Source organism: Aotus nancymaae, unplaced genomic scaffold, assembly GCF_030222135.1.
Source record: "Aotus nancymaae isolate 86718 unplaced genomic scaffold, 86718_ANA_hifiasm-v0.15.2.pri h1tg000021l, whole genome shotgun sequence".
Taxonomy (NCBI): domain Eukaryota; kingdom Metazoa; phylum Chordata; class Mammalia; order Primates; family Aotidae; genus Aotus; species Aotus nancymaae.
The window spans coordinates 23,276,645-23,301,890 of record NW_026988433.1 but is presented as its reverse complement, the minus strand read 5'-3'; the positions used below and the strand labels follow the sequence as shown (position 1 = coordinate 23,301,890).

Sequence of the window (25,246 nt, the reverse complement as noted above, 5' to 3'; positions counted from 1 at the left end):
CCCAGCCCCAGCCCCAGCCCCAGCCCCAGCCCTGAGGGCCCCCAGCAGATAGCTGTCTGTCAGGGAGGTGTGAGGGGTCCTGTGTTTACCTTCCTCTCCACTGCCAGACAGCTGCCTGTTTACTCCGGACTCTCAAAGGGTTCTCTTCCCCACCCCACCCCCACCACGGAGGGAGCAGCTTTTGGAGAGGCCACACTCCTCTCCAAGCCTGTTTCCCATTTGCAAAATGGGTACAGCAAACCCTACCTCACAGCCTGTTGCAAGAAAAGTTTACTTGGCAATACTCCTCCCCCTCACCCCCCATGCTTCTATGCTCAGTGAGTTAATTATTGGCGTTTGTTTCTTTGTAAATGTTTCACACTGGTGGTGAACACATCACTCCTATTCAGGGGTTCACACACACACATTCTCTCTCTCTCTCTCTCTCTCTCTCTCTCTCTCTCTCTCTATATATATATATATATATATATATATATATATATATACCTCCAGGAATTGTAAACTTTCACTTTCCAGCTGCTGGACCTCAGGGGAGAGGCTGCTATTTGCAAACTGAGGAAGGATCTACCCCACAGTCTCTGAGTTGGCTCAATTTAGTGAAAACACTAATGATGGGCTGGGCAGAGTGGCTCACACCTGTAATCCCAGCATTTTGGGAGGCGAAGGCAGGCGGATCACCTGAGGTCAGGAGTTCAAGACCATCCTGGCCAACATGGTGAAACCCTGTCTCTACTAAAAGTACAAAAATTAGCCATGCGTGGTGGTGGACGCCTGTAATCCCAGCTACTCAAGAGGCTGAGGCAGGAGAATCTCTCTCATTGCAGAGGTTGCAATGAGCTGAGATCAAGCCACTGCACTCCAACCTGAGCAACAAGAGTGAGACTCCATCTCAAAAAAAGAAAGAAAGAAAAGAAAAGAAAGAAAGGAAGGAAGGAAGGAAGGAAGGAAGGAAGGAAGGAAGGAAGGAAATAGTAATGATGAAAATGAAAATGGCATGGCTGTAGGCCAGGTACAGTGGCTCACACCTGTAATCCCAACACTTTGGGAGGCCAAGGCAGGAGGATCACCTGATGTCAGGAGTTCAAGACCAGCCTGGCCAACATCATGAAATCCCGTCTCTACTAAAAATCCAAAAATTAGCTAGGTGTGGTGGCAGGCATCTGTAATCCCAGCTACTTGGGAGGCTGAGGCAGGAAAATTACTTGAACCCAGGAGAGGGAGGTTGCAGTGAGCCAAGATCGAGCCACTGCACTCTAGCCTGGGCAACAGAGCGAGACTCCGTCTCAAAAAAAAAAAAGCTGAGCAGTCAGGGTGGTTCACACCTGTAATCCCAGCACTTTGGGAGGCCGAGACAGGTAGATCACCTGAGGTCAGGAGTTCGAGACCAGTCTGACCAATATGGTGAAACTCCCTCTCTACTTAAGAAAAAAAAAATTAGCCTGGCGTGGTGGTGGGTGCCTGTAGTCCCAGCTACTCAGGAGGCTGACACAGGAGAATTGCTTGAACCCAGGAAGCAGAGGTTGCAAGATTTCACCACTATACTCCAGCCTAGGCGACAGGGCAGGACTCCTTCTCAAAAAAAAAATACTGGTTGATAAGGCTGGGAGACAGAAGAGTGGGAGGTTGCTGTTTGTTGGGTATAAGGTTTCAGTTTTGCAAGATTCAAAGAGTTCTAGAGATGAATAATGGCGATGGTCACACAACAATATGAATATACTTTTTAAGTTAATCTTTTTTTTTTTTTTAAGAGAGACAGGGTATTGCTCTCTAGCCCAGGCTGCAGTGCAGTTGCCTGATCATAGCTCACTGCAGCCTCAAATTCCTAGGCTCAAGCGATCCTCCTGCTCAGCCTTCTGAATAGCTGGGACCATAGGCTCGTGCCACCAAGTTTGGCTTTTTTAATTTTATTTTTTTTGTAGAGGTGGGGTCTCACTATGCTGCCCAAGCTGGTCTCAAACTCCTGTGCACAAGTGATCCTCATAACCTGGCCTCTCAAGGTGCTGGGGTTACAGGCACAAGCCACCTTTCCAGGCCATGAGTATATTTAACATCCCTGAACAGTAGACTTAAAAATGGTTAAGAGGGTCAATTTTATGTTATGTGTATTTTACTGAAATTTTTTAAATTGGAAAAAAAACAACAACCCTGGTTGCTTGAAGCCATCCAGAGCTGCCTCACACAGGAGTGATGAGTAGAAAGAGGAAGTGCTGCAGCCTTGGGCACCTGGCAAATCCTTGCAGGTTTTACTAAATATAAAGAAGGTCGCTGCTAGCATGTGACTGCTATTATTTTGCTGAGTCTCGCCCTGTCACCCAGCCTAGAGCGCAGTGGCACAATCACGGCTCACTGCAGCCTCAGACTCTTGGGCTCAAGTGATCCTCTTGCTTCAGTCTCCTGAGTAGCTGGGACTACAGGTGCATACCAGTATGCCTGGCTAATTTTTTTTTTAGAGATGGGAGTCTCCCTGTGTTGCCCAGGCTGGTCTCAGACTCCTGGGCTCAAGTGATCCTCCTGCCTCAGTCTCTCAAAGTGTTAGATTTACAGGCGTGAGCCACTTTGCCTGGCCAGAAAGAACTTTTCCTCTTAGGGAAGGAAAAAATTTCAAGGCCGTTAGCACTGGCTGTGAGTCACGTGGCAGCCACAGGTGGGGAGCAGCCTTGCTCTCCATGCAGCTCCTGGACTGCACCAGGTGCACTCGGCTACCTCCCTTAAATGCCAAGGGTCTGCATTTAACAAGTACTTACTGTATGTCAGGTCCAGTGCTAGATGCTGCGGGGAGATTGGTGAGCCAGACAAGTAAGAATCTCAGGGACTTTACACCCAGGGCATCCAGTTATAAAACAAGACATTTGCCAGGCGCAGTGGCCCAGCACTTTGGGAGGCCAAGGCAGGCGGATCACCTGAGATTGGGAGTTTGAGACCTGCCTGACCAACGTGGAGAAACCCCATCTCTTCTAAAAATACAAAATCAGCCACAAGTGATGGCACATGCCTGTAATCCCAGCTACTCGGTAGGCTGAGGCAGGAGAATTGCTTGAACCCAGGAGGTGGAGGTTGGGGTGAGCTGAGATCGTACCATTGCACTTCAGCCTGGGCAAGAAGAGCATAACTCCATCTCAAAAAAAAAATACGCGTGCACCTCACTTTACAGTTAGCAGAGTCCCGTCCTGCCACCAACCCAATTCATCTCTTGACAGCCTGGAAAGGAGGAATTCTTACACCATTACACCCTTTTATAGATAACGGCACAGAGAGGCCACTTGTCTGAGATTCCACAGCTGGTAACATTTGAACCCAAGCCCAGCAGATTACAGTGTAGCATAGCCAGCAGGAATATTTTCTTGGCCAGGTGCAGTGGCACACACCTGTAAGCACAGCATTTTGGGAAGCTGAGGCAGGAGAATCACTTGAGCCTCGGAGGTCGAGGCTGCAGTGAGCTGTGTTCAGGGAACTGCACTCCAGCCTGGGCAACAAAGCGAGATCCCGCCAAAAAAAATAAATATATATATATATAGTCTCAAAGAGACAGACCGTAAGTGTGGGCGAGGAAGTGCAGAAGCTAGAATCTTCAAGCGCTGCTGGTGTGGCTGCTGTGGAAAACAGTCTGGCAGTTCCTCCAAATGTTAAATCTAGAGTTACTGCTGGGCATGGTGGCTCACGCCTGTAATCCCAGCACTCTGGGAGGGCAAGGCGGGTGAATCACTTGAGGACAGGAGTTTGAGACTAGCCTGGCCAACAGGATGAAACCCCATCTCTAACAAAAAATGCAAAAATTAGCCGGTCATGATAGCGGGTACCTGTAATCCCAGCTACTCAGGAGGTTGAGGCACAAGAATTGCTTGAGCCCAGGAGGTGGAGGCTGCAGTGAGCTGAGATCGTGCCACTGCACTCCAGCCTCGGCAACAGCGTGAGATCCTGTCTCAAAAAAAAAAAAAAAAAAATCTAGAGTTACCATATGACCCACCAATTCCACCCCAGGAATATAACCAAGAAAAATGAAAACATATGTCCATAGAAAAACTTGAATGTTCATAGCAGCATTATTCATAATAGCCAAAAACGGAAATGACTCAAATGCTCAATGGATAAGCAGACACAGTATATCCACACAATGGAATACTATTTGGCAATAAAATGAGTGGCGTACTGAGTCATGCAACGACATGGATGAACCTCGGAAACATGATGCTAAGTGGCCAGACCCAAAAGGCCACATGTTACATAATTCCATTCATATGAAATGGCCAGCAGAGGCAAATCTATAGAAACAGAAAGGAGATCAGGGGTTGTCAGGGGCTGGGGGAAGGAAGAATTCGGGGGGCCAAGGGTAATAGCTAAAGGGTATGGGCTTTCTTTTCCTTCTTCTGTCTCACAGGCTGGAGTGCAGCAGTGCGACCACAGCTCACTGCAGTCTCTAACTCCTGGGCTCAGCCTCCTGAGCAGCTGGGACTACAGGCGCATACCACCACGCCCAACCAAATAGGATGATGCAAATGTCCTAAAATTGACATTTGGTGATGGTTGCTCATACGTGTGACTATACTAAAAACCACTGAAGGCCAGGCACAGTGGCTCACGCCTGTAATCCCAGCACTTTGAGAGGCCAATGTGGGCAGATCACGAGGCAGGAGTTCTAGACCAGCCTGGCCAACATGGTGAAACCCCATCTCCACTAAAAATACAAAAATTAGTTGGGTGTAGTGGCACATGCCTGTGTGCCTGTAATCCCAGCTACTCAGGAGTCCCAGGTAGGAGAATAGCTTGAACCCGGGAGGCGGGGGTTGCAGTGAGCTGAGATCACACCATTGCACTCCAGCCTGGGTAACAGAGTGAGACTCAAAAAAATTTTTTAATTAAAAATTAAATAAATAAGTAAATAAAATAAAAACTATTGAGTCGTATACTTTAAATGGGTGAATTGTATGGTATGTGACTATCTTAATAAAGCTGTTGTGAAGTTTTTTTTTTTTTTTTTTTAAAAAGAAGACGGCCAGGCACAGTGCCTCATGCCGGTCATCCCAGCACTTTGGGAGGCTGAGGTGAGAGGCCAGGAGTTCAAGACCAGCCTGGGCAACATAGTGAGAACCCATCTCTACAAAAGAAGAAGAAGAAGGAGAAGGAGGAGGAGAAGGAGAAGGAAGGAGAAGGAGAAAAGACATGGTCTCTAGGGTCAAAAGGATTTGGGTGTGGCTCCATCATACTTCTAAGCTGTGACCTAGGGCAGGTGACCTTGCCTCTCTGAGGCTTGCTTCTCTCATCTGTAAAATGGGAACAGTAACCTCCCCTGCCTCTTCAGGTTGTGGGGATTAAACATGATAGGGCTTGCAAGGGCTGGGCAGTACAGGAACATGGTAACTGTTCAATAAATAGTCCCATGATGTGGCCCTGCTTCCTCCAAGACTAGCTTCCCATGCCCTCCCACCCAAGCACTTTCAGGTTGACCCAGTGCTCTCCCATATGTTCCTTCGCATCTCCCTTCCCAGAAACCTTGTGAAGTTGGCATCAGTTTCCCCATCTGACTGTGCCTATTTTAGGAATGAGAACTATTGAGTCCAAAAGACAGCAAGCGTAGCTCTCCTCCTCCTCCCCAGGCAGAAGCTTCTTTCTGCTCCTTCCCCACACTCCCTGCTGTCCTGCCCCTGCTCTCTCCCTTCCTTCCCTGCACCCTTCACCCGCTTAGCCAGGCTGGTGGCCTCACAGCTCCTGACCTTGGTTTAGGCCAAGAGTTAATGTCTGTGTCCCTGGGGGCCTGGAGTTGGGTCTCTGAGGTGTGGATGCAGCCAAGGCTACCATGTGGGGTTGGACCCCTGCAAGTCCGAGCCTCTCAGCCTCTCCTGTGCCAGCCTCTCAACCCCGCCTGTGCCAGCCTCTCAGCCCCACCTGTGCCAGCCTCTCAGCCCCTCTTCCCTCCTCCCCATCATCCTCATCTCATCCACCCCTCCCTGAAATGAGTCGGCGGATCTTCTCCCTGCCCTTTTGCAGACGGACAAATTGAGTCTCCACACAGTGAAAGCCGTTTACCCAAGGAGACAGATACCTGCCGATGGTGCTGTCAGCATTCAAACCCAGGATTGTCTGAATTCCAGCTGCACCTTTCAGCCACTAAGCAACCGCCTCCCACTGCCCTGTGTGCCTCAGGCCCCTCACCACCAAGGGAGTCCCTGCTCACAACCCCTAGGATGAGATCAGCGAGTAGGGGCGGGGTGGGAGACATGGAGAGACAGTCTGGCCGGCCTTCTATGCTCTTTTCCTATGAATGCCACGGATGGGCTCAAATCATGACAATAAGAAGGAAAAACGGGCCAAGCATGGTGGGTCACGCCTGTAATCCCACCACTTTGAGAGACTGAGGTGGGTTGATCACCTGAGGTCAGGAGTTCAAGACCAGCCTAGCCAACATGGTGTAACCCTGTCTCTACTAAAAATACAAAAATTAGCTGGGCGTGGTGGCAGGTGCCTGTAATCCAAGCTACTCGGGAGGCTGAGGCAGGAGAATTGCTTGAACCCGGGAGGCAGAGGTTGCAGTGAGCTGAGATCACACCACTGCACTCCAGCCTGGGTGACAGAGTAAGACTCCATCTCAAAAAAAAAAAAGAAGGAAAAACACAGGAAATTAGCGGGGGGAAGGCCAGGGGAAGCACAGGGGCTAGCATGTATGCATTTATGCAGCACTTGCTGTGTGCCAGAGGCACTGTGTAGGGCTCTGCCTTCATGAGCTCCTCCCAGCTGCAGGAGAGGAGGCACAGCCAGAGAGGTGAAGGAACCTGCCCAGGGTCACCCAGCAGGGAGGAGGTGGGGTCTGATGGTCTGTTTCCCCATGAAATCACATCTTTCCCCATTCACCAAGAAGCCACGGAGACTGGACACAACGAGGCTGCAGACAATCAGCGGCTCTGTCCACCCTGGTCCTAAGAATAGCTAGCTTTTGTCCCAGACACCGGGGCCCCACCGTGCCAGGGACCTTCAATGAGGCTCTTCTGGAATTCTCTCTGGGCCAGTAACCTGAGGCCAGGTAAGGAGGAAGCTCTTCTCAGATGACCGTTGCCATGGGCACAGCCACTCTCAGCCGTCCAGCCACTGGCCGTGATTCCATTCCTCTGGGCAGCCGGGTGTGGTGGCCTTTGGGTGGGGCCAGTCACAGCCGGCCACAGCACTTCAAAGGTAGCTTCCTTCTGAAGGCAATGGCACAGGCAGTGATGGGGGTGTCGAGGCCTTGGTCCCAGGGAAGGCGGACTGATTCAGGGCTTCCCAGCTGGGGTCCCTGGGTCCCAGTAAGTGGGAGTCCATGGAGGTCCCAGAACAGGGAGTGAAATTGTGAGGGGGTGAGCAAGCACCTTCCAGAGAGAGGCTCATGACTTTCAGAGGCCTGGGACACCCTCCCTACCCCATGCCCCCAACAAAGTAAAGAACCCTATGTGTGAGGAATTCTCACTTTACCCAGCCAGGAAGGAGCAGAGGTTGGATTGGGGCAGAGGAGGGGACAGCCTCGTTTCTGAGTCCCCCAAAGGGACCCCTAGAGGTAGATCCTAGCTAAGAGCTCGCAATCTGTAAGCTGGCTACTCGGGAGGCCGAGGCAGAAGAATCGCTGGAACTCGGGAGGCGGAGGTTGCAGTGAGTCAAGATCATGCCACTGCACTTAGACTATCTTCTAAGTGTCAGGTATTTTACTCACCTTATTTCATGTAATCCTGCAAGTTAGAGAGAGATGTTTCTGTCCCATTTCACAGATGCAGAAACTGAGGCTCAGAGGGGGGAACTGACTTGTCCTGGGCACAAAACTACAAAGATTCAGAACCTGGACTTGAACCCAAGAATTGTTAGGTGGTGGTGGTGGTGCTGGTGGCAGTAGTAACTGAGAAAATAACAGGACCCACCTAATGACCACACTGGGGCCGGTGTGAAGTCAAGGCCTGGAGGAGCATCTGCTGGAGGAGCTGCAAACTTTCCCAACCGTGTTCAAGTGAGGCTTCTCATTAGCTCTCAGGAAACAGCCAGAGCAAAGTAGGAGGACAAGTTCTCCTTTCCCTCCTGCCCTCCCTCCGTCCCACCCACTTTGGGAGCGGGCGGGAGCCATGGGGTGCGGGGAAGCGCAGGGCCTGGCGGGGCCTCCCAGCTCTGCTTCTGCGGTGCAATGGAGACAGCGCCATCTACCGGGCCCGTGGGAGCTGCAGGCGCTTAGTGCGCAGGCGCAGGGCGGTGGGACCAGAGTGAATCCGGGAGCCCGTCCACTGACCAGCAGAACCGAAGTGTGGTGTCACCATATAACCTCCTGCAAACGACGGTAATTGGTCAACGTTGAACGATTACGCAGATAAGCGCCTGCCTGGGCAGCTTCATTGACTCAGTGAGCGGGTAACTGTTGGTATTCCAATTGTATGGAGGAGGAAACTGAGGCTGGGAGGGGTGAAATGAGCTGTCCAAGTCTACCTCCCTAATAAACAGCAGACCCAGGACTCCAGTACTCGATCTCATCACCGTACACCCCCATCACGTAAACATATTCCTGCAGTTTTATTGAACACCTACTAAGGCAGCTTACTATGCTCCAAACATTGTTCTTATTACCTTACAAATGGTAACATGTCATTGAAGCCTCTCAACAAGCCCTGTGTGTTACAGACAAGGAAACTGAAGCTCTGAAAGGTGAAGCTGTAACTGAGTCCAAACGCCTTCTGATCCCAGCATGACAACCACTAAGTCGAGAGGCAAGGAGCTGGGGCAAGGAAAGTGACTTTATTTCGGAGGACCAGCAAACCCAGATGACCTAAATGTTCTGAAGAGCCTTCTTAGAATTATGTGGGTTTGGCCTTGTCTTCTATGTTAGGTAAGGGGGGAGAGAAAGATGCCAACTGCAGACATCTGGGTGCTGGCAAGGGTCGGGAGGAGGTTTGTGAACCTTCTTTGTCCTTGGGTAATGGTCTCTCATGTGACACTAGCCAAATCTCCTTGTTCTTATAAATCTTTAACAAAATATAATTGTCTACATACTTCCTCTTTAATCCCAAAGTTAGTTTTGAAAACTGTGTCATTGCTATTTCTGCATTTTATCTCAGTTGCTTTAAACTTATCCTAGCCCTCGTACAGGAATGGATAAAGGCCCCTTAAACCAGTGTGGACAACATGGTCAATACAAAAAAAATTTTTTTAAGATTAGCCGGGGCTGGATGCTATGGCTCACGCCTGTAATTCCAGCACTTTGGGAGGCCAAGGTGGGCAGATCACCTGAGGTCAGGAGTTCGAGACCAGCCTGGCCAACATGGTGAAACTCCATCTTTACTAAAAATACAAAAATTAGCTGGGTATGGTGGTGGGCACCTGTAATCCCAGCTACTCGGGAGGCTGAGGCAGAATCATTTGAATCCAGGAGGTAGAGGCTGCAGTGAGCTGAGATCGCACCGCTGCACTCCAGTCTGGGCCACAGAGCAAGACCCCATTTTTTAAAAAAATTAGCCAGGCGTGGTGGTGCATGCCTGTAGTACCAGCTACTAGGGAGGCTGAGGCAGAAGTATCCCTTGAGCCCAGGAGTTTGAGATTGCACTGAGCTATAATTGCACAGCTGCATTCCATCCTGGGTGACAAAGTAAGACCCTGTCTTTAAAAAGAAAAAAGTTCTGGCCATGCTTGGAGGCTCATGCCTATAATCCCAGCACTTTGGGAGGCTGAGGGGGCAGATAATGGGGTCAGGAGATCAAGACCATCCTGGCCAACATGGTGAAACCTCGTCTCTACTAAAAATACAAAAATCAGCTTGGCGTGGGGGCACGTGCCTGTAATCTCAGCTACTTGGGAGGCTGAGGCAGGATAATCACTTGAACCAGGGAGTCGGAGGTGGCACTGAGTCAATATCGTGCCTCTGCCCTCCTGCCTGGCAACAGAGTGAGACTCCTCAAAAAAAAAAAAAAAAAGTTCTTCTGCTGCTTAATTGTTACAAAGTGAATTTCAGTTCCTTGTCTATAACAGTGATATATTACAATGGGTTTGAAATGTTGCATTGTAATGGTCTCGGTGAGTTTTAATTGGATGAATCAACAAGTGAATGTCAACCCTCTTCAAACATTTGCGCTAATTTGGGTTTCTGTACAGTATGGGATTAACCTGGGTCAGATAAGGCAGCACCCCATCAGCAGGACACATCCTGGCAGGAGGTGTGCTGAAGCTGGGCTCCCTGTCAGCTGGCACCAAGTGAACACAGCCGAGGACAGATTTGAAGATGGACGTGAAACTCCTGTGGCCCCACATCTGGCTGGGTTACCCTGGGCAAGTCTCTTTGCCACACCCTCAGGGGTTCAATTTCCTTTTCTGATAAACAGGGCTACTGAGGTCCACGTCTCAAGTGGTTGTGAAATGATTTGTATAGAGCACTTTTGCAGGGCCTGCTTGTTATATAGTGATCAATGTGTGTTCTTTCCTCCCTGCCCCAGGTGGAATTCAGTCCCACTTTAACAAGGATGAAATGAGAAGGGCATAGATGCCCTGCTAGCTTTTGGCTCTGGAGTCAAAAACCCAAAATGCTCCCAGGGTCCCCACAGGTATCAAAAACAGGGGTTGGTGTGCAAAAATCCCTGACTTCTACAAAAAAATCGCCCTCCCGGTTCTCACCATATTATGTTAGAGACATAAAGAAAAGATCATTTAAAGGCCGGGAACAGCGGCTCACGCCTGTAATCCCCGCACTTTGGGAGGCCGAGGCGGATGGATCACTTGCAGTCAGGAGTTTGAGACCAGCCTGGCTAACATGGTGAAACGCTGTCTCTACTAAAAATACAAAAATATGGCCGGGCGCGGTGGCTCACACCTGTAATCCCAGCACTTTGGGAGGCCGAGGCGGGTGGATCATGAGGTCAAGAGATCGAGACCATCCTGGTAAACATGGTGAAACCCCGTCTCTACTAAAAATACAAAAAATTAGCTGGGCACGGTGGCGCGTGCCTGTAATCCCAGCTACTCAGGAGGCTGAGGCAGGAGAATTGCCTGAACCCAGGAGGCGGAGGTTGCGGTGAGCCGAGATCGCGCCATTGCACTCCAGCCTGGGTAACAAGAGCGAAACTCCGTCTCAAAAAAAAAAAAATATATTAGCTGGGCATGGTGGTGCACGCCTGTAATTCCAGCTACTTGGAGGTTAAGGCAGGAGAATTGCTGGAACTTGAGAGGCAGAGGTTGCAGTGAGCCAAGATCGTGCCACTGCACTCCAGGCTGGGAGGCAAGACTCTGTCTCCAAAAACAACCACAACAATAAAAATTAGCTGGATGTGGTGATGTGTGCCTATAATCCCAGCTACTTGGGAGGCTGAGGCAAGAGAATCACTTTAACCCAGGAGGTGGAGGCTGCAGTGAGCTGAGACCACACCATTGCACTCCAGCCTGGGTGACAGAGCTAGACTCTGTCTCAAAAAAAAAAAAAATCACTTTAAAAAGGAGAGACAGAATTCTGTATTTCTAGGAAATCCAAAGGGGAAAAAACCTAAAAAGGAATTAGAGCTTAGAATGAACAGTAGCATCCCTAATCTGAGGACTATTAGAAAATATAATACAATCACAGACACGAAAAACCTTATTTCAGGCTTCCATCTCTTGACGTCAGAGGGAGCTTTCCAAACTGGGTATCTGCATATACCTGGGTATATTCGATTGTACACAAGAGCCTTGAAGGTGTACCATAATTTTCAGGGTCAAGTCAAATCCCTTAATAGTGCAATGTGATACACACATACGCAGCCTGCTCTGGGTCAAGCCACCAGGTCTTTGCTTGTGCCTTGAAGTTGTCCCCTGCCCCTCCTCTTCTACTAGGCTCCCCCACCCCCAAACTTCCACAGAGTCTCAGTACACGCCCCAGTTCCCTAAGATACAGTCCAGGCTGCCGCCCCTCCTCTGAGGCTCCAGGTTCCCTCTGGGAACTGACCACTCTATTTCATCATTATTGATTTACGGGTCCATCTTGCCCACTAGATTATAAGCTTGACAGGAGCAGGAACAAAATAAAATAAATATTTCCCTCTACATTTAACCCTAGAATCAGAAAAAAACAACAGCCCATGAAATAGTGCAAACCGGTGGAGGGGTGAGGAGGCGACAGGGATGGGTGGAGGCTCAGGCAAAGTGTAGAATTGATTCCTCCTTCCTTTGCCCTGCCCAGCTAAGGGGGCAGTCATCTCTCAACTCCTGCCAGGCAGCCTGGTTTTTCAAAAGCTAGAAACCCAAGATTCATGTTTTTTTTGTTTTTTTTTTTGAGTTACATGGGTATCCATGTGCCATGGTGGTTTGCTGCACCTGTCAACCCGTCATCTAGGTTTTAAGCCCTGCATGCGTTAGGTATTTGTCCTAATGCTCTCCCTCCCCTTACCCCCCCACCCCCCAATAGGCCCCAGTGTGTGCTGTTCCCCTCCCCGTGTCCAAGTGTTCTCATTGTTCAACTCCAACTTATGAGTGAGAACATGTGATGTTTGGTTTTCTGTTCCTGTTTGCTGAGAATGATGGCTTCCAGCTTCATCCATGTCCCTACAAAGAACATGAACTCATTCTCATTCTTTTTTATGGCTACTGAAACCCAAGATTTATACATATATATTTTGAGACAGAGTCTCACTCTATCAGCCAGGCTGGTGGAGTGCAGTGGTGTGATCTCAGCTTACTGCAATCTCCCTCTCCCAGGTTCAAGCAATTCTCCTGCCTCAGCCTCCCAAGTAGCTGGGATTACAGGCACCACACCTGGGTAGTTTTTGTATTTTTAGTAAAGACAGGGTTTCACCATGTTGGCTAGGCTGGTCTTGAACTCCTGACTTCAAGTGATCCACATGCCTTGGCCTCCCAAAGTTCTGGGAGAACAGGTGTGAGCCACCTCGCCCTGCCGAAACCCAAGATTCTTATGTGAAATTCCCATTTCTCAATGCAGCAACCAGTTCTGTTTTTTAAAACCATGCAGGCCAGGCCTGGTGCAGTGGCTCACGCCTATAATCCCAACCCTTGGGAGGCTGAGGCAGGAGGATTGCTTGAGGCTAGGAGATTGAGACCAGCCTGGGCAACATAGCGAGACCCCAATCTCTACAAAAACATTTTAAAATAATAAAATAAATAAATAAAATTTTAAAACCATGGAGGCCAGAAAACAGGTTCTTGGTTTTTTGTTTTTCTTTTTGTTTTTAGACAGAGTCTTGCTCTGTCGCCCAGGCTGGAGTACAGTGTTGTCTCAATCTCAGCTCACTGCAAACTCTGCCTCCCAGGTTCAAGCAATTCTCCTGCCTCACCTCAGCCTCCAGAGTAGCTAGGATTACAGGTGCCGACTATTGTGCCCAGCTAATTTTATTTTTTTTGTATTTTTAATAGAGATGGGGTTTCACCATGTTGGCCAGGTTGGTCTTGAACTCCTGACCTCAAGTGATCCAACCGCCTTGACCTCCCAAAGTGCTGGGATTACAGGCAGGAGTCACCGCGCCTGGACTCTTGGTAGGATCTGTAAGGGTCCCCAGTTGTAATTTCTAAAGCAGAAAAGAAAAAAAAAAATCAAGAACCAATATAGTACACAGATGTGATTCCAAAATAGATTTATTTATTAAGGATTATTTAGTTTCTGCATAAAAATCACCAATTGTTCCTCATTGGGTTTTTTTTTTTAAACACACATCAATTCTTTTGGGGTTGCTTTGTTTGCCCCAGCACTTTAAAAAATACAGCTCTTTTTAGCGCCAGGAAGAACAGTAAAGTTAAGGCAGTGAGGCGTTTTCTTGGGTCTTAGCAGCTGAAGGGTTCATCTCTCCCGGTCAAGAGAATACATACAGTAGGTAGTTTCTTAGGTTGGAAAATCTGTCCCTGAAGGAAATAATTCTGCAGAAGAATGCAAACTTAGTAATCTATGGTCAATTGTTTGTGCCCTATAGCTTTGAAAGAAACGCCTCTTGGTCATCGAGGGCTTGCTGGTTGGTTTCAGCTGTAAAAACAAACAAACAAACAAAACCTGTATAGCAAAAGACAGTCAGAAAGAGCAGGGTTTATAACGGTGCTGTGAGGCTGGGCCGTGCAAACCGCATGAGAATACATACAAGTTTGCTTTTTGTAAAAAAAAAACCCACATAGGGACCCTGCATAATTTCAAATCAAACTCTTCATAGTCCTTAAAATACCAAAATAGCAATACAGCAAGAGCCTCATAAAAGGTCACGTGCTTTTTTTTTTTTTTTGAGATGGAGTTTCACTCTTGTTGCCCAGGCTGGAGTGCAGTGGCAGGATTTTGGCTACAACAATGTCCGCCTCCCAGGTTCAAGCAATTCTCCTGCCTCAGCCTCCCAATAAGCTGGGATTACAGGTGTGCGCCACCATACCTGGCTAATTTTGTATTTTTAGTAAAGACAGGGTTTCACCATGTTGGTCAGGCTAGTCTCGAACTGTGACCTCAAGTGATCCACCCGCATCTTTTTTTTTTAATTTTTTTTTTGAGAATGAGTTTCACTCTTGTTGCCCAGGCTGGAGTGCAATGGTGCAACTTCGGTTCACTGCAACCTCCGCCTCCCGGGTTCAAGCAATTCTCCTGCCTCAGCCTCCCAAGTAGCGGGAACCATAGGCATGCACCACCACGCCTGGCTAATTTTTTGTGTTTTTAGTAGAGACAGGGTTTTACCATGTTGGTCAGGCTGGTCTCGAACTCCAGACCTCAGGTGATCCGCCCGCCTCTGCCTCCCAAAGTGCTGGGATTACAGGCGCAAGCCACCGCGCCCGGCCATCATGTGCTTATTTTTAAAGTGAGGTGGATGACATCACTCCCCCAGAGTTGTGTTCCTCATTGGCGACAAAACAAAACCAAAAAACCCTAGGACTTATTCGTTAGAAGTGTTAATCGATTTTCACCACACTGAAATGAAGGCATAAGTCAGTCTGTGCTGTCGTGAAATTCCAAGGAGATTTGGAAGTAAGATCATTATTTACCGGTCCTTTAGAATAGACCAAAACAAAAAAAGACTTAAAAAACGAGTGCTGCCCCTGCAGACTCTGGCAGGAACCTGGGCTGCTCTGGGGGATGCAGGCCAGGGGCAGCCGCTGACTTGATTCACAGTGATTCTGGTTTGCATGTTTCTCCGTGTGGCCTCAAGGCGGGGGCGTGCCCAGCGGTGGGCATGACTACACCTTGTAGTTAAGCTCCGCATTCATCTGGGTGTACATCTCATAGATGACATCGATGGTGGCTGTGTAGTTGACTAGGAAGAGGCGGATCTTCTCCAGGCACTCCTCCTCTGTCACATTCTGCCCCTTGGAGAGTGCTTTCAGGAAGTCAGACTTATAGGGGGCTGCATACAGCGCTGCCTTGAGACGGGCAAGAAGGGAGGTAGGCACAGCGTTAGCAGGGGCGGAGAAGCCAGGCCAGCAGACAGGGTTCCAGGAGGGTCTCCCCTGGGTCCGTGCTGGACAGGGGGCTGTGCTATTTGAGGTGTTGGAAGGGAAAGGAAAAGGGAGGTGTATTTTGAGAGACAGCAGGAAGGACATCAGCTTTGGGGACAGACAGACCTGGGTGCAAATGCCAGTTTGGGCCACCAACTAGCTGTGAGCCTTGAGCAAGTCACTTAGCCTCTCTGAGCTTCAGTTTCCTCATCTGCAAAGTGGGGATAATGGCTCCCACCTAATCGGTTTTTTGTTTTGTTTTGTTTTGTTTTCTGAAATGGAGTTTCACTCTTCTTGCCCAGGCTGGAGTGCAATGGTGCGATCTCAGCCTCCCAGGTTCAAGCAATTCTGCCTCAGCCTCCTGAGTAGCTGGGATTACAGGCACCACCACACCCAGCTAATTTTTTGTGTTTTTATTAGTTAAGGCGGGATTTCTCCATGTTGGTCAGGCTGGTCTTGAACTCCCGACCTCAGGTGATCCGCCCACCTCAACCTCCCAAAGTCCTGGGATTACAGGCGTTAGCCACTGCACTCGGTCATTCCGGTTGCTTTTATAAGGATTAAGGCTGTTGTACAAAGTGCTTGACATAGCACCAGGCATACGGTAGGCGCTCAGCACAACACCAGGCACACAGTAGGTGTTCAGCATGGTTGAGTCTTTTCCCTCTGGGTTCTCTGCTCTGGAAAAGGTGAACTACTCCTTCGGAAAACCCACTTTCTTTTCTTTCTTTTTTAATGTCCTTTTCATATGCAAAATACATTCAGAAAAACCCACTTTCTGAGCTGGGGAGAAGACTGCTAATCTGTGCTGTGGTCTCTTTTCTGTCCTTAGGGGGGCGATACTTCTCTAAATATCACGGTTGCTCTGATACTTGAAAAGTGCAGAGAATTAGAAATTCACAGAATTTCAGAGCCAGAAGAAGAAAGGTGCAACTGGATAAAAAGCGTAGGCTAGCCGGGCACGGCGCCTCATCATGCCTGTAATCCTAGCACTTTGGGAGCCTGAGATAACAGAATTGCTTTAAGTTCAGGAGTTCGAGACCAGGTAGGGCAATATGGTGAAAGCTCATCTCTACAAAAAATATAAAAATTAGCTAGGCATTGGTGGCTCACACCTGTAGTCCCAACTACTCAGGAGACTGAGGCTGGAGAATCGCTTGAGCCTGGGAAGTGGAGGTTGCAGTGAGCTAAGGCTGCACCATTGCACTCTAGCCTAGGCGACAGAGTGAGACCCTGTCTCAAAAAAATAATAATAATAGCTTTGATGTCTGAGTGTAAACCATGTGAACCACGTGTCAAGCACTTTATACTGATGAATTCATTTAATCATCACAATGACTCTTTGAGTAGGGCTTATTTTATACCCATTTGAAAGATGAGGATACTGAGGCTCAGGGAAGTAGGATCACAGCCCCCCATTTTTGTGTTGGGTGACCTGGTCTGAGCGTCACTGTCCTCATCTGGGAAATAGAGGTGAGAACAGTGCCCACTTTGTGGTGCGTTTGTGAAGATTATAATTCATGGGTAGCTGCCCTTGGCCAGGTACAAAGGACACAGTGTTATTATTGGGGTGATTTGAGAATTTGTAGGGGCAATGCACTGTGGAACTCTCGAGGGGCCATAGGAATGAGCCTGTTTCCAGCTCTGCCAGGGTGGATGGCCCAGGGACTGCCATGCATCTCAGCCTATGACCAGCTCTTCCTCTCTGGAACCATACTGGCTTCTGCCCCAGGCTGCCTGCAGCCTGTACCCCACAGGAACACTGAACAGGGCCCGTCAGCCCCTCGTTCTCATGGCAGCCAGGGTGGGCAGGCAGAGGGAGCTGCAGCAGAAAGAGTGGCTGGAACAGGCTGGGCAGGGACACGCAGGTGAGATGAGGGCCACAAGCAGCAAGTGATGGGCATGGCACAGGGCAGCCAGAGGGCCTTCGGATGTCTCCTGAGCAGGGATCTCAGGCCAGTGACCAACCCTGGGGCTCTCAGCTAACCAGGCAGGTACTGCAGCCTCATTTCTAGGAGCCCTGGCCAATGTCACCCCAACACAAGCTACCAAGAACCCAAAGGGCCTTTCAGCAGATGCTCCCAGAGGGATGGGGCCCTTCTTTCCCCACGTGCCCCAGGTGGGGATCTAGGCTGAATTTGGGGGCTGTCATGCTGGGTCACCATCAACTTGGGGTCCTCCAGGGCCTTCCCCATGGTTTCTCTTGTTGCCCCCCCACTGGGCCTCACAGGCCAAGGCCCCAAAGAGAAACACCATGGAGTATCTACAGTGACACCTGCCGTGGCCATGAATGGGGCGGGCCAAGGGCACAGGAGGGGAACCTCTCAGTATACCAGCCTCACCCAAATAAACGGGGGAGCCCTTCCTGAGCCCCACAGCCTCACAGGCCAGGAAGCCTCGGCCAAGCAGCGGCAGAGCAGGGAGCAGAACCTGTGTGGTCCTTTGGGGCTGGTGGGCGTGGCTCACCTGGAAGATCTTCTGCACGATCCAGCCATGGTACTTCTTGAGGGCCATCTCATAGGCCTTGGTGGCGTTGACACGGATGAGGTTGGGGTGATTCTCGTCCCGCTCCCCATCGCAGATGCTCTGGAGGAAGACCTGGATGAAACGGAGGCCCCTACGGCCCAGGGAGGAGGTTGGTTAGGACCTGCACAGTTCTGCTATGAAGACCCTGATAGACTCTGAATTAGGCACCTACTGTGAGCCAGGAATATGTACACCCCAGCGGGAGTTATTATTCCCTAATCATCTTCCCTTCTGCTTACAAGTAATGTGACCACTTGGCTCCATTCACTATCTCCCAAGCACCTTCTCTCCTCCAGGCCTGGTGCTGGCCTGTGACAACGGTCCCACTGGCTGGAAGATCCATGAGGGATGGGTCTGGGGCTGCCTTGTCCATTTCTGTGTCCACGTGACCCCCACAGTCTGGCACAGGGTAGGCAGCCATCAGTGCTTAAGGAATGACGCCACAGCGCTAGCCCTCAAAGGGCTCATGGACCACAGACTGCGGACACACTGGGCACACTGCCGAGACTGGCCTCACATGCCCCGGGCTCCCCACCTCCACTTCCAGCCCTCAGCATCTTTCTAAATCTGCTTCGTTGCCCCTGTACCTGAGACCTCCCCGGGCATCCTCCAATGGCCACCTGAGCCTTTCCTCGATGGGTAGGGTAATGTTTCATGAGCCAGGAGAAGTGGATGGGGCACAGCAAGGAGTCCACATCAAACATCTCACCAGGGCCCACCCCTTAGCACCCATGATCTCATCTCTTGCTTCCCTCAGGCCCATGAGGCTGAGCTTGGTATGATCAGATCATTTCACAGAAGAAAGCATTGAGGGTCCCCTAGAAAGGCTCAGTCACAGGCCAGAATGTGAACCCGTACCTCCAGGTGGATAGTGAAAAAAGAAAAAAAAAAAAAAAAGGATGTGAACCTGCCTGCCTCACCCCCAGGCAGGCTCTTTCCTTTGCTGCCCCTCACTCTCTCACTGGAGTCACCAGGTGAGCTGCTCTGCTCCCTCCCTGCAGTGGGGTAGGGATTGAGTCAGGGTGAGGTGCTCTAAGGGACAGAAGTGCTGGGCTTGAGGGCTGACGAATCTGTAGCTGGTAGAGAACAGCATAGGTTCAAACCAGCCCATAGGATGTATTTGTGCAAATGAGATAGAGCTCCTCCTCAAGGCCAGGCATGATGGCTCACACCTGTAATCCCAACACTTTGGGAGCTAAGGTGGGCGGATCACTTGAAGCCAGAAGTTTGAGACCAGGCTGGCCAACAATGGTGAAGCCCTGTCTCTACTAAAAATACAAATATTAGGCTGGGCGCAGTGGCTCACACCTGTAATCCTAGCACTTTGGGAGGCCAAGATGGGTGGATCATGAGGTCAAGAGATCAAGACCATTCTGGCCAAGATGGTGAAACCCCATCTCTACTAAAAATACAAAAGTTAGCTGGGCATGGTGATGCGTGCCTGTAGTCCCAGCTACTCAGGAGGCTGAGGCAGGAGAATCGCTTGAACCTAGGAAGCAGAGGTGGCAGTGAGCTGAGATTGTGCCATTGCACTTCAGGCTGGTAACAAAGTGAGACTCTGTCTCAAAAAAAAAAACAAAAAACAAAAATTAAACAGGCATGGTGGTGCACACCTGTAATCCAAGCTACTCAGGAGGCTGAAGCACAAAAATTGCTTGAATCCGAGAGGTGGAGGCAGCAGTGAGCTGAGACTGCACCACTGCACTCCAGCCTGGGCAACAGAGCGAGATTCTGTCTAAAAATAAAAAATAAAAATAAAAGAACTCCTTCTCAAGATGGTGTAATTTTACCAAGAAACTGTCATGACATACAAACCCACTTTGTACATGTGACCAGCCCTAAACAGGATACCTCTATGTAGTACGCAACTTGCACAACTGTGCTAGATGACATGGGCACGTGATTTGGCCTCAAGAAACACCAGCGGCCTCCTCTGAGATGCGAATAGCTACCACACCTAACTTACAGCATATGAAACCCAACCAGGCGTATAAAGAGCTTAGCACAATGCCCGGATGGGGGTATGCGCTCACTCATATGCTCTGATGGGACTGGAACCAGGAAGCATCACTGTCAGCCAGACCCTGGCCCTCGGGAGGCCTTTTCCCAGCCATTAACTGGCATCACACTGGAAGGGCTGGGGAGTGACCTTCCCAGCCTGAGCTGCCACCACGGAACAGTGATGAGTTTGCTTTCCCTCCTTTGCAGCCCAGAGCACGGGCCTTGCCACCTGAGCCCGTCACCTTTTCAGCCACATCAGCGCCAGTGTGGCCCCTACTTTGGGCCACTCTGCTCCATACATTTCTTTCTCCACCTCCAGGATGTTTTGCAGGGTCCGGAACTTGGCTGGGTTGGTGTCATACACTGCTTTGATTTTCTGAAATGGAGCACACAGGATTTTCCCTTGGGTAAGTTGCCTCCACAGACATCTGGCCCGCACGCTGGGTGAAGAGCACCCCACCAGCATCTCCCGCTCCTTCCTGCGCTCCAGGAGTAGCAGGGACAAAACTTATAACAATAATTACAACTGTTCGCATGAACCAGGAATTGCCAAGTGCTTTATAGGCACTGCCTTATGTGATCCCAGTGGCAACCCTGATGTTGCTGTCATTATCCCATTTTACAGGCAGAAACACTGAGGCTCACAGAGGGGCATAGACTTGCCCAAGGTCACACAGTCGGTACAGAGTCCATGTTCTCCAGCCGCTACTGACACTGCCTCAGACACCAAGCATCTGAAGTTCTGCTTTGGTGGACAAGTGGAAATAGGTTCTGAAGATTCAGACATCCAGGAACGAAGGCCTCTGAGATACAGCCGGGTAGGCCTGGGTCTGAATCCCAGCTCTGCCACTTACTTGCTTGTGACCTTAAGTGAGTCCTTCAACCCCTCTGAGTCTCAGCTTCCTCATCTGTAAAAAGGGGATAACATAGGACCAGCCTCAAAGGGCTGCTGGGATGGAGAAATGAGACCATGCAGCATGTCCCAAGCCCTTGGCTGGGCCCCACGTGGATTCTCACAGGCAGGGAGGGAGTCTATGGCTGGGGAGATGACATCAGGAACTACCAGGATTGGAGAAGGGGAGGGCCAGACCCATGCTGACTATGGACTTAGGGGCTTACTTATTTGGTGGGGATAGATGAAAAACCAGCAGGTTCTTTCTCAGGGTCAACACTTTAATTAGACTTCGGTCCCAGTCAGGCTAGGCTGTGGAGGAGGGCCGAGAACATCGAGCCCCAATCAGACAAGCTTGGGGTCCATCTTCCATGTCTCCCTCCCCTTCCTTGGGCTGGGAAGCTTGCAGCTGAGACCATGGTGCTGGGAACCCGGGTGGGCTTAGATTCCTGACGCAAGTCCTGGGCTGTGGCTGCCTGGCCAGGTACGTACCGTGATGTTGCCGCTTATGTCTGCCTTAATGGGAGTAAACACTGGGGACCCAAGGCAATCTGGGGACAAAATGAGAAGAGAGATTGAGATTTCCTTCAATCGCTTGAACCTGGAAGGCAGAGGTTGCAGTGAGCCAAGATCGCGCCACCTGTCACCCAGGCACTGCACTCCTGCCTGGGTGACAGAGCAGAACTCCATCTCAAAAAAAGAAAGAAAAAGAGATTCCCAGCAAGAATGATTTTTCAGGGCCATGGGGACACGGGGGGCGGGTCACATGGTGTGTCCCAGGGAGAGCTGAGTTTTTCTGGGTGTTACTAAGGCAGCATGGGCTTAGGTATAGCCCCTAGCTCAGTTCTCCGAGCTTCCTGTTTCCCACCTGGCAAATGAGGCCACAGCACCAATCACAGAGGTGTGATGAGGATGGCTTGAAATAAATAATCCAATCTTAAGACGCACATTTGGTTCATCTCTGGAATCAGAATGGCATTTTTGGGGGGTTTTTCTTGAGACAGGATCTCACTCTGTCACTCAGGCTGGAGTGCAGTGGTATGATAGCTCACTGCAGCCTCAACTTCCTAGGTTCAAGCGATTCTTCCGCCTCAGCCTCTGGAGTAGCTGGGACTACAGGCACGCACCACCACACCCAGCTAATGAAAAAAAATTTTTTGGCCTGGCACGGTGGCTCATGCTTGTAATCCTAGCACTTTGGGAGGCTGAGGCGGGCAGATCACTTGAAGTCAGGAGTTCAAGACCAGCTTGGTCTACATGGTGAAATCCTGTCTCTACTAAATATACAAAAATTAGCTGGACGTGGTGGTGTGTGCCTGTAGTCCCAGCTACTCAGGAGGCTGACGTAGGAGAACTGCTTGAACCCAGGAAGTGGAGATTGCAGTGAGCAGAGATTACGCCGTTGAACTGCAGCCTGGCGACATAGGGAGACTCTGTCTCAAATCTTGATGATCATCACAGAGCTTGATGATCAGGACCCTGTGTAGACCTAAACTGTCTTTGTTTTTAACAAAAGTTTTTTTTTTTAAGTGCTTAACTCTTAAAATAGAAAAAAGCTCATAGAATAAGGATATAAAGAAAATTTGTCTCCTGTATGAGGTGTCTGTGATTGAATTAAAAAAAATTTGTCTAGAGCTGTACAATGTGTGTTTTTTTAAATTGTATAAAACATTTAATTTATGGGTCTTTTGGGGGAATTAGATGCATCACCACTATATTAGAACTGAGCCATTTGTTTTGTAGCTTCATCAATATTAACTAGTTTATTTTCATGATGCTGCTGAGGAATCAGTTCTTTCTGCAGAGGTTCAGGAAAAAGGCCTTTTAAGAAGTGTGCAAATCTCTCTTGTACATTTATTAGATTAGTGCAAAAGTGATTGCCGTTTTTGAATACAAAAGCTTCGTCTACTCTGCTGACTTTTTCATCATTCATAGTGTTTATCTTCTTAAGATTAGAGGTAACTGGTTTGGCTTTGTTTTTAGCCTTGAAGTGTTTTCGGCTGGCTGTGTGAAATACACTCATGGACTTCTGCCCTCTTAATTTGTTCAGCCATTGTCTTCAATAGTAGCGTGCAGCTTAAGCTTGCTCCATGTGATGCCATCTGCGTGCACCTATGTGTGCTTTTAAAGACAGGGTCCTTTGGCAAGTAACAGTGAAGAAAAATAAATAAATAAAATAAAGACAGGGTCTTGTTCTGGCACTCAAGCTGGAGTACAGTGGCGAGATCACAGCTCACTGCAGGCTTCAACACCTGGACTTGAGCGAGCCTCCCGCCTCAGCCTCCCGAAATGCTGGGATTTCAGGCACACACCATCACACCCAGTAGAATGTTCTTAAATGGAGGCGTTTTCCTTTCTTGGTGGGTCATAATATATCGGAGCGTCGTATAAGTAACACCTTGGAGTTGATAAAATGTAGACCTGGAAACTGCCTGGCAGTTCCTGAAGTGCTGGTATCTGCTAAAATGTGAGCAGCCTGCTGCCTGCCACTCCTCCTCTCCCTCTTTTGTCACCCCCACGGCAGGCTGTCACAGGACATCTCGCTCCTTCCATGAAGGAAGTCTGCAGGTTCTTTACTGAGCAGGCTCGATGTAGACTCCACCTTCGAGCCTGAAGACAGACTGCTGGGCTTCCGAGACACCTCACTGTCCTTGTTCCAGTCCAGAAAAGTGAGCTTGCTAAGCCTGCTACAGAGCCCAGGTGAAAAAGACCCCAGAGCAAGCTAGAGGTGAGTGCCAGCCCCATGGGAGTGATGCCAATGCCCAGGAGGCCAGACAGGGACCTCAGTGTGTGCACCAGCCGACTGCATGAGGCAAAAGGGCTAGGGGAGGAACTTCCTTCAGCCGAATTCCACCAAAGGAGACCCTGCATACCTGGCCATCCATCTGGAACATTCTAATTGCAGCTATGAAAAGAGGTGTATGAGAAAAACAGCATTAAACATTTAAAGAAACACCCCATGGCCCAATGGAAAGAAGGTGGACTAGGGTTTCAGACAGATGGAGTGTGAATGCTGCGTGACCACTCCTCAGCTGAGCAAGTCTCCTCGCCTCTATGTGCCTCAGTTTCCTCACATGTCAAATGGGGCAATAATAGTACTTATTTCATACGCTTCTTTAAGAAATTAAAAATAAGGCACTGAACACATGTAGCAGTGCCTGGTAAGTGGTGAGCACTTAGTACCTGGACTTCAATCATTTTTATGACTTCATATCATTACTAGGGTCAGGCGCTGTGACCCAGCAAATGACATTATTGTGGAAGCCACAGGGTCCCCCAGAACCTCCACCGAATGAGACCCATCCTTGACCTGCAACCCTGCCACTTTCTCTGAGCTCCCCCGTGAGGCCCCGCTAGGGCCAGGGCTCCCACCTTCCCCTGCTGCAAGCTCTGGGCATGCTGTCCTCACACTGGGCTCACACAGTTGTTGAGAGCAGTCTTCTCTCAGCAACTAAGCCTCTTTCCATTATCTGCAGAGGCAAATCTCCCAGCAAGGGGCCATGCTGGAGCCTTCCCTAGGGTGGCCACATCAGAGGCCACATTGGAGGTCATGTCACTTGTTAGCCTGGAAGGTGTTTTTCTTCCAGCACTGCTACCACTGCCTCTCTGGAAAGACCATGCATTCTTGAATTACATAATAACCCCGGAGCCAAGATCCTCCACACACCCCCACCCCGGCCAATGACTACAGTGCCACCAGGGGGTGCCAATTCCAACCCTCACGGGGGGCAGAGGTGGCAGGCAGGTGCCATGGATGGGCCACATGGGGACTGGCAAAACCCATTTGGAGGTATGGCTGCTCCTCAGATCCAGCTGATGGCTTTACATCCTCCTCTCCCAAAATGTATAATGAGCCAGATGGTGGCATGCACCTGTAGTCCCAGCTACTCAGGAGGCTGAGGTGGGAGGACTGCTCAAGCCCAGGAGTTCGAGGCTTCAGTGAGCTATGATTGTATCACTGCACTCCAGCCTGTGCAACAGAGTGAGATCCCATCTCTAAAAAAATTTAAAATGTAGGCCGGGCATGGTGGCTTATGCCTGTAATCCAGCACTTTGGGAGGCCGACACGGGCAGATCACCTGAGGTCAGGAGTTCGAGACCAGCCTGACCAACATGGTGAAACTCTGTCTCTACTAAAAATACAAAAATTAGCCAGGCGTGGTGGTGCATGCCTGTAATCCCAGCCACTCGGGAGGCTGAGGCAGAAAAATCACTTGAACTCGGGAGGCGAAGGTTGCAGCGAGCCAAGATCACACCACTGCACTCCAGCCTGGGCAACAAGAGCGAAACTCTTGTCTCAAAAAACAAATAAATAAAAATAAAAATATATCATGTCCAAAGGCTTACATGAGACTGATGGACAGATGGGTAGATATATGGATAGATAGGTATAGTAAAATATTAATCTAGGTAGTAGGTGTAGAGTACAGTTTGCTGTAAAATTCTTTCAACTTTGCTACACGT

At 49.6% G+C, this 25,246-nt stretch overlaps 2 protein-coding genes across 2 annotated transcripts in view; both read right to left on the bottom strand.

Moving 5' to 3' along the window:
- Positions 1-13,521: 13,521 nt before the first annotated feature.
- The window catches only part of GLTP (glycolipid transfer protein), a 29,503-nt gene continuing 17,778 nt past the window's right edge, over positions 13,522-25,246 (bottom strand). The window contains exons 2-5 of the mRNA XM_021675531.2: positions 21,275-21,333; positions 20,133-20,266; positions 17,830-17,980; positions 13,522-15,288 (exon numbers count right to left, since the gene is read on the bottom strand). Of these exons, the coding sequence (XP_021531206.2) occupies positions 15,106-15,288; positions 17,830-17,980; positions 20,133-20,266; positions 21,275-21,333 (527 nt within the window). The 3' untranslated portion in view covers positions 13,522-15,105. The remainder of the gene's footprint in view (positions 15,289-17,829; positions 17,981-20,132; positions 20,267-21,274; positions 21,334-25,246) is intronic.
- Positions 21,340-23,663, bottom strand: LOC110569259 (ribosomal biogenesis factor-like). The gene is made up of 3 exons (XM_064379471.1): positions 23,656-23,663; positions 23,302-23,469; positions 21,340-22,839 (listed from the first exon to the last, which is right to left on the bottom strand). Exons 1-3 carry the CDS (start codon positions 23,661-23,663, stop codon positions 22,500-22,502), a joined length of 516 nt encoding a protein of 171 aa, XP_064235541.1. The 3' UTR covers positions 21,340-22,499.

What these genes read in the sequence shown, in the direction of transcription:
- LOC110569259 (XM_064379471.1), bottom strand. An exon ending in ATGTCCTGTGACAGCCTGCC is followed by an intron (nt 22,840 to 23,301) that starts GTGGGGGTGACA and finishes CTACTATTGAAG; the next exon opens with ACAATGGCTGAACAAATTAA.